Consider the following 15,386-nt stretch of genomic DNA (forward strand, 5'->3'; position numbering starts at 1 on the left):
TGATCATAGACTGTATATAAGAGAGCTTAAAATACATCCATGTTGACAACACAGCAAACATTTCAGGCTGTGTAATATGTGTAAAATATACCCTAAACACATATACTGATGTACAATAACAATATTCATGAAGAAAGCAAAACAAAAGGAACATGAATAAACACAATAAATAAAAAAAACATACAAAACACATGAATCAAAAATAATTGAAATTTAAGCACAGCACTTCATACAATAGCATATAAACAAGTTATCAAGTCACTGTTATCACTGATAAATTATCAATAAAAACAATGTGAAGTTCAAAAATAAAAACTGATGCGTCATTTCTCAAGGTGTTAAATATCTGCATGTGATGAAAAGTATGCAGACTAGTTAAGAATGAAGTATGATGCATGTATAGGCCTACATTTCTTCCATAACGTAAACCCACACACACTGAGCTGCACATTTTCATGTGACATATATTTGGTGCCGGAGGACAGAGTGTATTTAGAAGTATGCATTGCTATAAAAAAAAAGAAAAAAGCTCACTAATAAAATTACATCAAATATATACAAAACAGATGTATCTGAATTCTTGTTATGGGGTCTTAAATATTTGAAAGCAGTTTACAGTTTTATTTCACTTCATTTAGAAAGGCCATTTCAAAGTGTGTGTGTGAAGTGCACGAGGAAGCCAGTGTGCTTCCTTGTCTCTGTCGAAGTGAAGGACTGAGGTCATTTGGAAGGAAACCCAGCCGCTCTATTCTCGTCCAGCTTTCTCTGCCCATTATTTGAGTCAACTGCTGCGTTGAAAGACTGAAGGGACTTTTTTTATAACAAGGAATTCTTCTTTCCAAAAACAATTTCTCAACAACATGACCTCTAATTCCAATTTATCCAACATGCGACGGCTGGTGGAACAACTGAAGCTTGAGGCCAGTGTGGAACGAATCAAGGTAAAGAAAAGAGACATTTAACTGAGAATGGAAAAAGATGATTGAATATTTAAAGAGCGTTACAGTTCAGGGTTAAATAACCTACTTTTCACCATTTCTTATACTGTATTCTTTAAATATGACCAATGGAAATAAGATGTCACGAATTACAGTAGGATGTTTTGTATTTTATACAAAATATAGATTTTGTATGAGCATGGTCATTTCTTTCAGTTAGTGGACCACCTATCATATTTGGGTTGTCGTGTTGTGGAAAATCTTCCTCAAGTATCAAACTTTCTTTGTCTTTTTACGTCGTAGTTCATTATGGAGACCCCTCATTATTAGTGAGATGCTAATAAACTGTAAGGAGTTTCTCACTAATACATCATCATGTCTTCAAGTATTAAGTTTCTCATTTTCTAACAAACATTGCATTTATACATTAGTAAAAGTAAAACTTACAGTAATCCATCAAGATGACAGTTGAAGGGACTTTGGTCCAGATGATGTGCAGCTCTTTTCTAGAAGGTAAGTGATAAAATCGTGAATTGAAGAGCTGAAAATATAAAGAAAGTTTGTTGCAGGGGCATTTTCTGCAACGCGCCAACCCAAAAGTAATTATGATCACTGGCTGTTAACTGATCGATAAAGTGTGAGCGAATGACTTATTAATAAATACATCAATTAATGCATGTAAAACCTTTAAAAAAAGGGTGACTCATCAGAAAGTGATACCATAAAACCAAACATGTTCCCAGGTGTCCCAGGCGGCTGCAGAGCTGCAGCAGTACTGTCTGCAGAACGCGGGCAAAGACGCCCTGCTGGTCGGAGTCCCCACAGGCAGCAACCCCTTCAGAGAGCCACGCTCCTGTGCTGTCGTGTGAAGGTCAGAGACCACGAAAGTTTACTGCCTTTATTTGTGAGTAAACACCTATGACTGACTTTAAAATAAAGAGTCAAACGTTTTGCATTTTTTTTGCAGAGGAAGAAGAAGTGGAAACGTCTGTGGCATCTCACCCACTGAAGATCATGTTTTGTTTTTTAGGCCATTTTTCGACTATATTTTAATGTTTTCGAAGAGAAAACACATGGTTTTTTTGATTATTTTCAAATAAATGTCTTGTTTTACCACATCACTGTACTGTCATTCCATTTCTTAACATATAACAGTGCATTATGTACTTCATAGTCTCTATTGTAACACCTTTTGAAGGCTGTATTAGTTGGATCGTTGCTTTACACAGTGGACAGAGGAGCCAAAGAGCGATTAAGCGGATGTTTATAGGCAGGCTCTAAATTACACCCTGGAATCTCTCTGTGTCGGAGCTTCCTGACGTCCAGTCTAAGTTAGGAGCTCGGCTAGAGAGAGGAAACAGAGTTTCCTGTCTCGAACTGCAAAGACACTCTGAACAGAGTTATGTCCCACTCAGTCTCTCAACCTTACAGCTTTTTGGACGTGTTTATACTCTTATGCTTAAGTCCAAGGCTCTACAATAAGAATTATCATGGTGTAGAAATTGCATATATATATATCTTGTTGGCAATTATGCTTTAGTGTTTATAGTTATTTAAGTCAGTGCCTGATTATTTTATTTCTTTGCGTGTACTATGTAATGCAGATCTTGATTTATAGACATGTGAAGATGAAGAAAGTCTTAGATTCTGTCTAAATCAGCCTAAAAGACGTCTAGCCAGTCACGGGGAGGCTCTCTACTTTGTCACTTCCTTTTCTTCTCAGAACATGATCTCTGGACGAGTCTCAATAGTTTTCCCACTTTAGTGCCTCCTTGCCTACAAACCCTTTAAAAAAAATACAGCACACCAAGGACATGGGATGTTCCTCCTTTTGGAAGCAGAAATGTGATCTAAAATTGAACGTTTGCAGAAAGAAGAACATAATTTGCTATGTCAAATGTATCTTTAATGTTATTATAGCATAGAATAAAACTTAAAAACAAATATTAAAACTTTTACTTAAGCTGTGCTTTGGTTTAAATATTTAAGATACAGTAATGTTTTTATGATTTAACATATTCTTGATAGTATTTATCTTTAAATTTGAATTTAGAATGTCAACAGTTTATCTGAAGATACTGAAAACCTAAGATAAGCATCGTACATTTATTAGAAGTATTTTTCTTTTAAATGGTTTTAAATAGTGCTCACAACAATACAAAAATGTTAAAGATTTTTGTGGAACCTTAGGTACAGTGTCTGAAGTATTATACTGAATATCATAGTGTTTTTTTCTAGCCTATAGGGAGAAACTATCACAGCCAAACAGTATATGCACCTACAATGATCACATAGATTACAGGAAATTAATGTGATATAATCTTTAATGTTTTTCTCAGTTTATCTTTATATATTGACTCAAAATGCCTTCAGGATTGGACAAATTCTAAAATTGTTTCAACTTACTTTTTTCTTCTTCCTCTTAAACCTCCTGCTATGGTGGTGGACCAGCGGGGCTTTGATTTCAGATGTGGCTTGAAGATAATGAATTGAAATCCTGGGCAGCTCACGAGGGGTTAATCTAGTTAGTTTTCAAACCTCTCTGTGCAGTTTTCTCTTTTACAATAATCAAACAGATTCGTGCACAGCTTGAGGTTTTTGGCACATGGCACATGTTTTCCATGTTCTCTCTGATGTTTTCCATCCTTTTGCCAAAGGGGTCAACCGTTTCTCATATGCAGATTTAATCATCATAGGAAAAGCACGCGAGCGTCATGGAGAGACTGGTTTGATTGGAATCTTCGCTTCACTTCTGATGGCTGGTCATACATAGATATTGTAAAAATCAAAGTGAATGTATGACATCATAAAAACAAGCTAGAAGCACAATGTTAGGTGTCAGGATATGTTGAAAGTCTTTATTTGTTTCATAGGAGGAGCGAGGTGACTTGTGCCATCTGCTGGTCATGTTTACAGACTCAAAATATCACCATTCAATATTCCAAATTCAAATATCTTTCTTCATTAAAAGTAACTGAAAACCAAAATGGAAATACTCAACTACTTAATGGAGTCCTGCATTTAATATTTTACTTAGTTAAAAAATATATGTCTTATCAGCCCAATACACTTAAATGATCAAAATTATGATTTGACTTGTTCAGTTTGGGGGGAAGCATGTAACTGCTCTACTATTCATTGTTATGTTACAAGACAATTATCACTGATGAATTAATGTGTAAGAAACAATGCTGTAACATTGCGTTACATGTTTTGTCTGTAAAGATTTGATTCAGTTAGTCAAATTTAATCAAATTTCAGTTGTATAGCCCATATTCACAATTCACAATTGGCCTCTCTAGGGCTTAATAAGTTGCAACATCCTCTGCACTTAACCCTCGACAAGAATGAGGAAAAACTACCAAAGAAAACCCCTGCCAGTTAATTGTACAGAAAAACATCTCCCTCCCTCTGGAATGTGTTGAAGTGGAGGTACAAGGTTTAAGGAAATGAAACTACTCAGGAAAAGCAAAGAACATTAGTCGCTGCCACTGAACCGTTCCCTTTAAACGTTCCTCCAGCTGAGTCATACTCTGCAGGGGTCGGTCTGGATCGAGTCCAGATGTTACAGTGGTGTTACTCATCCTCTGATTCTGTCCCTCCTCCCACATTCATCTGCTCTCTGTTGGTCCAGGAAACCTTCAGAGCTCATGAAAACCTTCCATGGAAATTAGAAATGTATTTGTAAAGTGCTTTGCTGCTGAACAGGTTGTTGGCGGTGACTGCTCCGTCTGTCACTCCATTCTTAAAAACAAGGAAAGTCTCAGGTGTACAGGTGCAGCTGCTCTCTGACAAGGAAATAACCTGTGTGGCTTGAATGGAGCTGGTGTTCTCCTTTAAAGGTGTGGGCGGGGAGCGGAGAGCAGAGTTGGGTTTCAGTGCCACCCCCCTTTTTTCTATTCTCACACTCACCCTGTATTTGCAGTCCAGTCCCAGTCCATGCAGGGAGCCACTTTGAGCTGCGTGTGCGCTTTGATTATAGCCTCAGACTTTTCAGACCATGAGTTAAACGCCATCAATGAAGGAGCACGACACGACACGTCACTGGGGAACTTTCACAGCGTGTCCACACCTTTTTCAAAGGTCATTGACCTCTGAGAAAGCACTGATCCAGTTTGACTTCTACTCGCCAATGACACTGAACTTTCAGTTTTGGGATACGCACTTTTATCCTGTGAGGAGATGGCCAAGGCGTATAGACTCTATCTGGGAATAATAACAGGTACGTTTTGCGTTGTTTCACCCTCTCACTTGAATCTGTGCTCACTTGTAAACAGAGGGATGTGTTTATAACATAGTAATTATTATCTATAATCATATTAGAGTTTTGCAGCCTCAGAGAGCCACAGAGTTTACATATGATTACGTATAATACGTTTTCTAACATCTTCCTAGTGGCAGTTACACATCTGGGGACATATATATAGTTAGAATGTCAGTGTATAGGTTAATTCTGTATTGTTTATATAGTTGGTGCACTTATTCAATAGCCTCATGCTTTCTGAATAACGCACCCCTGTCAGGTTTGAAGACATTTCTCTACCTGCTGAGCTTTATTTGTATAGTAGTGTGATGCGATATTTATATATGCTAATCATTGTCAAAACTGGTGTCCCTTATGTAAAATGACACACGACATGAGGCAGAAGTGGGCGTGAATGAGCGAATTCACCGCTTTCTCTCTAACAAGGCCAGCTGGCATCCTGACTCAATAATAACTCAGATTAGGATTTTAAAAATGTTTATCTCTTATGTGATGCTATACATTTAACAACTTGGTTTTAATATTTGAGCATTTTGTATCATCTGTTTGTGTGTGTGCGTGTGTGTGTGTGTGTGTGTGTGTGTGTGTGTCTGTCTGCGTGTGTGTGTGTGTGTGTGATGTGTTTTCTGTTTGTGTTTCTTCCCGCAGCTCTGGCCATATGCAAATACTGCATCGCAGAGGGGAACGCCACCGTGGAGTCCACCAATCGAACTATAGACAACTGTCATCACCATGGCAACAGAGACAATTGCACAGGTAGATATGGACAGGAGGTCAGGGGCGGGTTCCTCCGCAGGTGTCACAAAAGGCTGTTTTTTGCGTTGAACGTTCAAGATGGTGATTTAATATTACAATGGACAAAGCACATTAGTGGATATGAACATGCAAACACAAATTTACATAAGTACATCTCACAGGAAAGGAAGAAATTGGGAAAAACACAGAGATAGAGGCATTTAATTGTGGAGACTGTCCAGACACCTGGACTGGGTTGCACCAGCTATTCATAAATCCATCATTAAGTTTAAACTTAAAGTCTTTCTAAAAGTCTGACTAGTGAGCTTTTAAATATAGTATTTAGCAATCATATGACGCATGCGTTGCTACCTCATCAAGACCAATAAACTTTGTAAACAAGAAGTCATTGTGGCGTTGTAGAAATCCCAATAATTACAGTTTTAGAAGTACAAAAGATATTTCATAATTTTTGCAGGTTTAGGTGAGATAAATGTTTTGTATGTCTGCATGTAGAAATAGGCCACGTGTTTCACAGTAAGTTCATGCAGTTAAAATGATTGGAAAATGTCTGAACGGACATTTTTTATTCATGAAATTTAATTTGAAATCTTTAAAGTAATTATTATTAAACAGCATTTATCAAGCTTCAGGTCAGACACTCCAACTGCCCCATACAGGGTCACTGCAGGACGCCATTGTTGTGGATTTTCCTGTTGGTTCAGTTGAATATACACCTGTAACTCCTGGCTGTTACTGACATTATTCAGTAATAATCCCCAGATAATAAGTCATCCTCATGGTGCAGGGCATTTTAATTCAGCAACGTGTAAAACATCCCTTGATAAAACGAAGCTAGGACCTCCAAGCGTGCATGCTGTAAGTCAACTCGAAATGGCAAACGTACAAACTATAATACATTAGTGGATCTTCCACTTTCTCAATCAACAAACCAATAAAACAAAATAGAAAGACACAACACATAGCCATAGCCAATGTTATACTGCCTAGCAAGAAATTTGCTAAAAAATACAATTGCTACTGCATTAGTGTTAGTTGAACTACTGGTTAAAACTCTGTCTAATTGCAGCTTTCAATTACCTTTATGCACCTAGTGCCAAATCAGATATAAGGTTTAACTGTCTCAGTCATATATACAACACGATTGTTGAGGTTAAAGTTATTAACAAATTTTCAAATTAGAAATATGTTTTACTAAAAAGAAAAATCTTCATCAAAATTCACTTTTTTTTATGAATTGCTAAACTTTTTGGGACCTACAAAGTTTATAACACGATTGATAACATTCTAATTTGCTAAACAAACAGCTTTGACTAGCGGCTTTAGCTTAACTTAGCTTAGCATAGCATAAAGACTGAAAATGGGGGGAAACATAATTTCATCTCTCTAAAACCACAAAATGTTGCTTTTACGTTTCATTCTTTTTTAAATATTCAACAGACACGATTGGTATTTATCCTCTCATCTAAACCAACTCTTGTTAAGAAAGCAAATAAACACACATGTGTTTCCCGAGTTATTCCTTTAAACTTTGTAACTGGATATTTATCTTTTCATCGCTGAGGTCATGGCAGCAGGCCGCATCTCGTGTTGCAGTGAACAACCGAAGCGCTCTCATTGATGTCACCTCAACAGTGGTGTTGTTTTACAAGAGCGCTTTCAAATATAATCTCAGGGGAATGACTTGTAAAGATAGCGGCGGCCTGTGGTTAGTGGTGGCCATAAGGTCAACGTTATGGTCGACCAGCAGCTGCAGGGTGTGTTTCACTGTGTGTTTGTTAGCTGGCTATAGATGTGAAATGGAGATTAAATCATCATGTGCTTCATGTAGTGAGGAATCACATTAATTGATAAGTGAGACCCGATGACACCAGGCGTTTGCTGGCACTGACAGGCCGGCTTCCTCCATGGATCGTATTGCACACAGTCTATTTATATCACGGCATGCCAGGAGGCGAGGGCGTAAGTCAAAGAAGCAAGCTGACAAAACGTGACAACTAAAACAAGTTTAGGATGTTAGCTTGTTGCTTTATTAACCAAGGTCAATTGAGAAGATTGACACATGACACTCACACCTATGGTCAAGCGATGACGCCCTCTAGCGACTCTACTTGCTTTTTTCCATTTGGGTTGCAGTTGTGATGCTATTACACTTGTTGTTATTATTGTTGTTTCTATTAAACTGAGCCTATACCTAACCAAACCTTGCTGGCTATATTAGAGCCAGTGGTGCTGGGTGATTGCCTTAGCTTAGCATAAAGACTGCATGCAGGGGGAAACAGCTAGCCTAGATTTGTCCAAAGGTACTAGAATTCACCTACCAGCACCACGGTTGCTATTTTATAAGGATTTATGTTGTGGGATTATTTGGAGCTGAGATCATTTGTACTTGTAGTCGTCCAACTGTTTCCCCATTTTTAGGCCTGTAGCTGTCGATCCTGCTGCCAGCTGCAGGCTTACAATGAACAAATAGATACTGCAGGAGAGTGATATTGATCCTCTCACGCTTGGCAAGACACCAAGGGGATTTCCTAAGTACTGACTTGGTTGGACGCCCAAAGTACTGATGGATTCATTTTTTATGTCCGTATGCTGCAGTGGATGTATTTACTGTCTTCCACTTCAAAAACTGCCCAAGAGTTCCCAAACATACAACTAGCAAATGTGAACTTAAACTGGAACACACATGTGGCACTTATCTGGAACAGAAATTTTGAAAATGATTATTCATTTTCTCCAGAAGACCCAAGAGATAGAGAGCCATGGAGCGGCCACTTCTCAACATGTCCTGAAGAACTGGTGCACTACTGTATCCACGGGGAGTGTCGTTACATTCAAAAACAGAAGGCACCGTCTTGCAGGTGAGAAACGTCTACTGCTGAAAGATGGGGAAAATTACAATTTACAGCTGTAGTGAGGTAAATGTACATTGTTATAAAGTAGAGTAAAGAGAAACCTGGCAACAACTATTGAGCAAGATGATCTTAATACAGAATGGATGAAAGAGAAACTGCTTGAGTGACGCTGCTTTCATCGTTTACGTTCTTGCAATATAATGGGTTGTGAATAGGTACATCCCTCTATATTTGGAGAAGCAGACAAACAGCAGGCTATGAAAGTAATCTTTAGTTTTGTCTCGCCCCAGGTGTCACCAGGGTTACATTGGCTCCAGGTGTGGATATTTGGACCTGGACTGGCGGAAAGGAGAGAAACAACAAATCATAATTGCATGCGTCATTGGCGGGCTCGTGCTGCTCATTCTTCTCATAGTGTTCATCTGCATCTGTTCACAGTAAGCCTTTCTGTGTGTGTGTGTGTGTGTGTGTGTGTGTGTGTGTGTGTGTGTGTGTGTGTGTGTGTGTGTGTGTGTGTTATTCCTGATATGTGGAACTATTCCTTTAAAACAGAGGTTTCTGTTATTTCAGCTGCATGTACGATAAGTACGTGGCACCTGTGTTTGATATATGTGTTTCTCTGACAGTCGTAGCAGCAGATTGTGCCGATGGAGGGGCAGACGGAGGGAAGAACCGAGGAACGGGTCAGAGAAGCTCAGCATGATGGATACTAGAGCGACGCACACGATCCCAACAGCAGACTCAACAGAGCCACCTGAAACGAACACTGTATGAGGAGTTTGCATGAGTCTGTGTGTCTTGGAACTGTTTAGATATGAGAGGATTTGTCCTTCATGTGGCAGCTGCTGCCTTTTGTCTCACACTAACGGCAGCTTGGTGTCTCTGAGCTGGACAGGACGGAGGCCCGCTCAGACGGAGGGACATTTGTGGATATAATATGTCTCTGGCTGTGTTCAATCAAGCTGGAGCACATGGAGTTTGCCCCCCTTCTCTTAAATTGCGCCCTGTCTTGGTAACTTGAGGACAAGATGACTCCCTGGATTTATGATAAACAACGAGTTGGGGATGAGTGTCGGGATGGTCGTGCGCTGGCAGGGACACTTTTTTCCAATACAGGCACTTGTAGCCTGCCAACGCCGCCTGCACGGCTCTTAATCAAGTGTTGCTATACTGGAAAGAAGTTGTGACAGGAGCTGACAGCAAGTCACAATTGATGAGGTTATTGGTCTGTGTGGGAGACACCGAGACTGAGAGGAAAGTGACTTGAGTCCATGTTCTCTTTGGGGAAATATGTCAAGTTTATAAATCATTGAATGTAGAGAGATACAAGTGCCAGCAGCTACAGCATGTACTGTAGGTTTGTGTGACATTATTTCTACTTTGTTTACTGCTGCTTTTTTAGCTTAGGTGTCATTTCACAAATGCAAAGAAAAAATCGCATTGATCACTTATTCCTCTGTGCAAAGCAATGTCTCCTTGGCAACTCACGCAGAATATTGTTACTGGTCAACACAAGCAATGCAAGAGGAGCCTCACGTATTAGTAAAGGCTGCAGGTCTGGACGGCCGAGGAGGACGAGGACAAGGAGAACTTGTGCTGGAGTCTTTTTTGATCTGTGTATTTGGAGCCGGCCAGCCTCCGAGCTGCAGAGGCAGAACAGCTCAGCCTGTGTGCGGCGGCTCGGCCAAAGTGAAAGTGCTCCACTGTACGAGACACTTTCCAAACTGCCAGTGACGTGTGTCTGTGTGTGCATTAATTCTGCATCTAAATGTAGAATGAGGACGTTTAAGAGAGAGTCGGTGAAGTCTGCTCCTGCTCTTTCCGTTAATAAATATGTCTATTGTGTATTTGCTGTCCGTTTAAATGATTGAAAAGAATTGAACAGAAAATGTCACTAAATTCATGTGCCTTATATTTGCAGTATTACTACGCAAACAAAGTGGCAAGGAAATGATTGCACTCCCTTTCAGGTGATTGTACTTTGGTTACGGTTTTTTATTGTGTTGTTGCTATGGTGCTGTGTATAACCAGCTGGAGACTGCAGCAAGAGCCAAGAAATTCCTGCCTTAAGAGTGTGAACATAGAGTATCGGCAATTATCTCATCCCTGCTCATTGATACTCACACTGTTGCCAATGTATTCTTTTAAACGTGTGTGTGTGTGTGTGTGTGTGTGTGTGTGTGTGTGTGTGTGTGTGTGTGTGTGTGTGTGTGTGCGTGAGGAACTGAACTAGCCAGTGTGTGAAGATATAAATGAATGAGATGGATACACACAGCATGTATAACTATTATTTAATGTATTTAAATCAGCTTTACTGTGTTATATATTATGAGACTGTTCATAACTTTTGGGGTTTTTTACTCGTTATCTACATTTGAATTTGAAACTATCAGACAGGTGCATGCACACAAAGTAGAAACAAAACAGAAAGTGATCGTATAAGTTTCACAAGTGCTAATGCACTTTTATTTTTACCTTTGGATGGAGCCATCCTGGCCATTTCACCCTGCTTCAAGTCTTTATACTAAGATAAGCCCGGCTGACGGCCTGCACAGACATGAGAGCTCTGTTGATCCTCTTATCTAACTCTTGGCAGGCAAATAAGAGTCTTTCCAAAAACTATTCATCTCAGTTACTGGCTCCTGCCCGTTCTCTCTGTTCTTCACCAACTGTGTCTCCCTGCAAGCTGTTACTTCATTTTTCAGGGTTTGAGTAATGAACACATTTGAAATCCCTTTTGAATCTATATCATCAATCAATACATTGATGTATTTGATGTGTAATTCATCATTATTTACCATTAACAAGTTTTAAGCTTCTAACCACACATTACAAATTGTTTTGGTCGGGTTCTGGTGGAAGTTAATGCGTTTCGCTGTGCGTCAGCTGTAATTCATTTAGCAGAGGCAGGGACCTGACTGATGTGCTTTTGGCTTCTGTTGCCGTGCACTGCTTTTGAAAAATTTAGCTTTTTTCATATTCTATGCCAGGGCGAAAATGAAGTTAACTTTGAGAAGTATTCATCAAAATGAATGAATCAAAATGCCAGCGTTGCAACCGACACTGCAAAGAAGTGATGCAGCATGTTTCCCAGAGCTACTGGTATTTTTAGAACCAAACTGAACTTCAGACGGTTACACTAATCGAAAAGGTTTACGTACAACAATCTATTCTCTTCTCTTTGTCTGCAACCAAGCTTTGAGGATCTATGACCTAATTCCAGGTGACCTGTGTGTGGCTGCCATCACAACAGTGACAGCTGTGGAATGCTGGAGTTTCTATATGAGGGGTGTGTCAATGCGGGACTTGGAAATATGAGGCTGATAAGACAGACAGATACTGTGGATGTTTGATTTGGAGCAGAGGCGCAGTATAAAACCTCTTTCATAATTCTGCCCTGTTATTTTGTGACTGTACGCTCCAGTGGACCTGTTGTGGATATCAGACCTTGGATGACACACACTGATTCACACTGACTGCTAATGACTCCATCTGTTCTCCTGTGGTATGTCTGCGAGCGGCTGGCTGCAGCAGCTGAGTACCGAACAGACTGACAGAGAGAGACACTGCACCTCACAGATCAGCAGGAGCGAGGGGAGTTGTTCAGCCAGGTCATGTGTTGTGTATCCTCCCCTGTCCCATGTGTTTGTGTTCAGTTTTTGTAGTTTGTATGACCGCCACTGGAGGTCAGCAAAACACTACAGCCCTCACAGATATTTCCATTCACCAAATGATGAAATCTAAGAAAGGTACATTTGCTCAGGTAATTTACTAAAGTGCAATTTTTACGGTACTTCATAAAAAATTCCATTTCAAGCATCTTTATTCTTCTACTTTACATTTCAGAGTTTCAGAGGGATATATATAGCTATGTTTTCATTTTTCAGTCATCGTTATCAAGTTGGGATGGTCGGATCATAAGGGATCATATACTATATGAAAATAAATAAGATATACTGCTCTAAATTTATTTGACATTATTGCAAATTAGTTTTGCTGATTCATTTCAATTCCTCATAATGAGCATATTAAACTATGTGACAGATCATTAGTCACATCTTAACCAGATGTAACATTAAAATGTTTATGCTTCTGTAATAATAAGACAAAAGCCTAAACACCAGTACGAGTCAAGGACACTTTGATACTTTTATACTTACATTTTACTCACATTAATAGCACGAATGTTGAATGCAGGACTTTGGTATTGACAGATAAATGGATAGATGGATGGATGGATTGAATACTAATAATTTTATATATAGAGAGAAAGGTATAGTGCCTTGCTTGTTATATATTATACTATATATTAGTTGTGCATTATGGATATTTGGCTCATGGTGATATATTTATCCTTTACGCTTGCCATACCTCACTGTGAATGGTATTCACCCTCCTCAGATTGTCCCTCCTCTCCTCCTCTTTGTCTCTGCTCACCACCTTATTCTTCCTCAACCCGTTTTTAAATTATTTCCTCTCATCCTCACCTCCGCGCACCTTCTTTTTGGTTTTCATCTGTGCCATCCTGCCAGGTGAACACTAATGGATCGGTATGGCTTATTCACTGCTGACCCTCGGCCAATTGAAAGTGGGATAAATGGGAAGCCAAATTAAAAGTCATGGACCCACCTCCCTCTCCTCCTCCTCCTCTTCTTCTTTAACCACATGTCCTCTAATCAGAGCCCGGCTCCAGATCGCTCCTGGGCGCTGCGTCAGGACGCTTTCTTCACGGTTGAAGTGCTGAGACGCGCGCAGAAAAGCTCACAGCAACACGGAGACCTGATGAGCAGCTCTGATGCCCGCACAGCGACATCTTAATTTTTTTTTTTTCATTGATTCACAGAAAGTTTGGCACCATTTTTAACGTGATTATAGACATTCTTTTTTTTATTAAAATAGAGGCTTGCGCAAGTGCGTAAAATCCAAAGATGGTTCTAGTTTTACAGGAGGTGAAGCTTTTGGATCTACAGTCATGACTTTACTGAATATCACCTGGGGATCAAGTTAAAATGTCTGGGGAATTTATCGGAGGTCTGTACGAAGACTCAGCGGGAATAGGGATTAACTTCAGCTTCGTTTTTAACGCGACCAACCGCTCCGCCTCCGCTGACAGTTTCCACCTGTCAGACTTTGGAAAAACGGACTTTGTGGGAGATGGCGCCGCGGTTGTCAGGATTATCATCTCAGTCATTTACTCTCTGGTGTGCGCGCTCGGTCTGGTCGGGAACCTGCTGGTCCTGTACCTGATGAAGTCCAAACGCGTGTGGAAGAAATCCTCCATCAACCTTTTCGTGACAAGTTTGGCGGTGACCGATTTCCAGTTCGTGCTGACTCTGCCGTTCTGGGCGGTGGAGAACGCGCTGGACTTCACTTGGCTCTTCGGCAAAGCCATGTGCAAGATAGTCTCCTATGTGACAGCCATGAACATGTACGCCAGCGTGTTTTTCCTCACAGCCATGAGCGTGGCCCGGTACTGGTCGCTGGCCTCCGCGCTGAAGGGCAGGCGGCGGCGGACGCACTGCTGCTCGGCGCGCTGCATCACGGTCCTCATCTGGTTCGCCGCTGTCTCCGCCGCGCTGCCGCACGCGGTCTTCTCCACAACCGTCAGCGTCTCCAACGAGGACCTGTGCCTCGTTAAATTCCCCGAAACCAACGGGAGCGCACAGTTCTGGCTCGGGCTCTATCACTCTCAGAAAGTGCTGCTGGGCTTCGTGGTGCCTCTGGGCGTCATCTCCGCCTGCTACCTGCTCCTCTTGCGCTTCATCACCTCCAAAAACATCAACTCCTCCAGCGCCAAACGACGCGCCAAGGTCACCAAGTCCGTCACCATAGTGGTGCTGTCCTTCTTCCTCTGCTGGCTGCCCAACCAGGCGCTCACAGCCTGGGGCATCCTTATCAAACTCAACGTGGTCCACTTCAGCTACGAGTACTACACCACGCAGGTGTACGTCTTCCCCGTGTCCGTGTGCCTGGCGCACTCCAACAGCTGCCTGAACCCCATCCTGTACTGCCTGATGAGGCGGGAGTTCAGGAAAGCGCTGAAAAAACTCTTCTGGCAGATGACTTCGCCGACCCTCACCACCATCAGGCCGATCACAGCCACGACAAAGCCAGAGACGGACGGACAGGGACACGTCCTGGTCCCCCTCAGCGCGCCCGGGGAGGCCCCTCTTGTGTTTTATCCTCCGGGAGCAGTGATGCACAATGACAGGAGAGATCTGCCACAAAACAGCACTTAGTCTAAAGTGCCACGGACTGTGTACTTTAATGCTCTGTGAGTTTTATTACATGTTTTAATGTTAATGGACAATCTCTCGCAGTTGGCAGAGGGGCTGCAGTGTGCGTCCAAGTTGGATGTGCGTAATTGGCGAGAAGAGCGCAAACAGAAACTGGCCTGTAAACCACCCATCATCTCAGTTGATCACATTGGCTCCTGCTTGTCTGTCACTTTGCCCACTTCGCATCTGTGGTTTTGCTCTCAGCTCCTCTTTAAAATAAAAGAGGGGAGGGCATTTTCTCTTGTGCCATATTCGTCTAAAATGTCAAATGCGCAAAGTAAAGTGCATTGACAAC

At 41.1% G+C, this 15,386-nt stretch overlaps 3 protein-coding genes across 5 annotated transcripts; all 3 read left to right on the plus strand.

Annotated features, from left to right (window-relative positions):
- The first annotated feature begins 694 nt into the window (after nt 1–694).
- gng10 (guanine nucleotide binding protein (G protein), gamma 10) lies at nt 695–2,056 on the plus strand. 2 transcript variants are annotated; one of them, XM_034603030.1, is made up of 3 exons: nt 695–941; nt 1,682–1,842; nt 1,906–2,056. In XM_034603030.1, exons 1-2 carry the CDS (start codon nt 861–863, stop codon nt 1,805–1,807), a joined length of 207 nt encoding a protein of 68 aa, XP_034458921.1. In that variant the 5' UTR covers nt 695–860; the 3' UTR covers nt 1,808–1,842; nt 1,906–2,056. The 2 variants fall into 2 exon arrangements, with proteins under 2 accessions (XP_034458921.1, XP_034458920.1); XM_034603029.1 differs by having other exon boundaries at nt 710–941; nt 1,682–1,809.
- Nucleotides 2,057–3,200: 1,144 nt separating this feature from the next.
- Nucleotides 3,201–10,660, plus strand: btc (betacellulin, epidermal growth factor family member). Of its 2 annotated transcripts, none has more exons than XM_034603026.1 (5): nt 3,201–5,160; nt 5,851–5,958; nt 8,702–8,819; nt 9,104–9,250; nt 9,440–10,660. In XM_034603026.1, the coding sequence occupies exons 1-5, from the start codon at nt 5,121–5,123 to the stop codon at nt 9,585–9,587; spliced, it is 561 nt and encodes a 186-aa protein (XP_034458917.1). In that variant the 5' UTR covers nt 3,201–5,120; the 3' UTR covers nt 9,588–10,660. The 2 variants fall into 2 exon arrangements, with proteins under 2 accessions (XP_034458917.1, XP_034458916.1); XM_034603025.1 differs by having other exon boundaries at nt 3,203–5,160; nt 8,699–8,819.
- A 2,862-nt stretch (nt 10,661–13,522) lies between these two features.
- On the plus strand, nt 13,523–15,328 carry rxfp3 (relaxin family peptide receptor 3). The gene has a single exon (XM_034603071.1). The coding sequence runs from the start codon at nt 13,823–13,825 to the stop codon at nt 15,050–15,052; it is 1,230 nt and encodes a 409-aa protein (XP_034458962.1). The 5' UTR covers nt 13,523–13,822; the 3' UTR covers nt 15,053–15,328.
- Nucleotides 15,329–15,386: the final 58 nt, after the last annotated feature.

Source organism: Hippoglossus hippoglossus, chromosome 12, assembly GCF_009819705.1.
Source record: "Hippoglossus hippoglossus isolate fHipHip1 chromosome 12, fHipHip1.pri, whole genome shotgun sequence".
NCBI lineage: Eukaryota > Metazoa > Chordata > Actinopteri > Pleuronectiformes > Pleuronectidae > Hippoglossus > Hippoglossus hippoglossus.

What these genes read in the sequence shown, in the direction of transcription:
- rxfp3 (XM_034603071.1), top strand. Translation starts at nt 13,823, where the DNA reads ATGTCTGGGGAATTTATCGGAGGTCTGTACGAAGACTCAGCGGGAATA.
- gng10 (XM_034603030.1), top strand. Translation starts at nt 861, where the DNA reads ATGACCTCTAATTCCAATTTATCCAACATGCGACGGCTGGTGGAACAA. An exon ending in CCAGTGTGGAACGAATCAAG is followed by an intron (nt 942 to 1,681) that starts GTAAAGAAAAGA and finishes ACATGTTCCCAG; the next exon opens with GTGTCCCAGGCGGCTGCAGA.
- btc (XM_034603025.1), top strand. Translation starts at nt 5,121, where the DNA reads ATGGCCAAGGCGTATAGACTCTATCTGGGAATAATAACAG. An exon ending in CAACAGAGACAATTGCACAG is followed by an intron (nt 5,959 to 8,698) that starts GTAGATATGGAC and finishes CATTTTCTCCAG; the next exon opens with AAGACCCAAGAGATAGAGAG. An exon ending in TTCATCTGCATCTGTTCACA is followed by an intron (nt 9,251 to 9,439) that starts GTAAGCCTTTCT and finishes TTTCTCTGACAG; the next exon opens with TCGTAGCAGCAGATTGTGCC.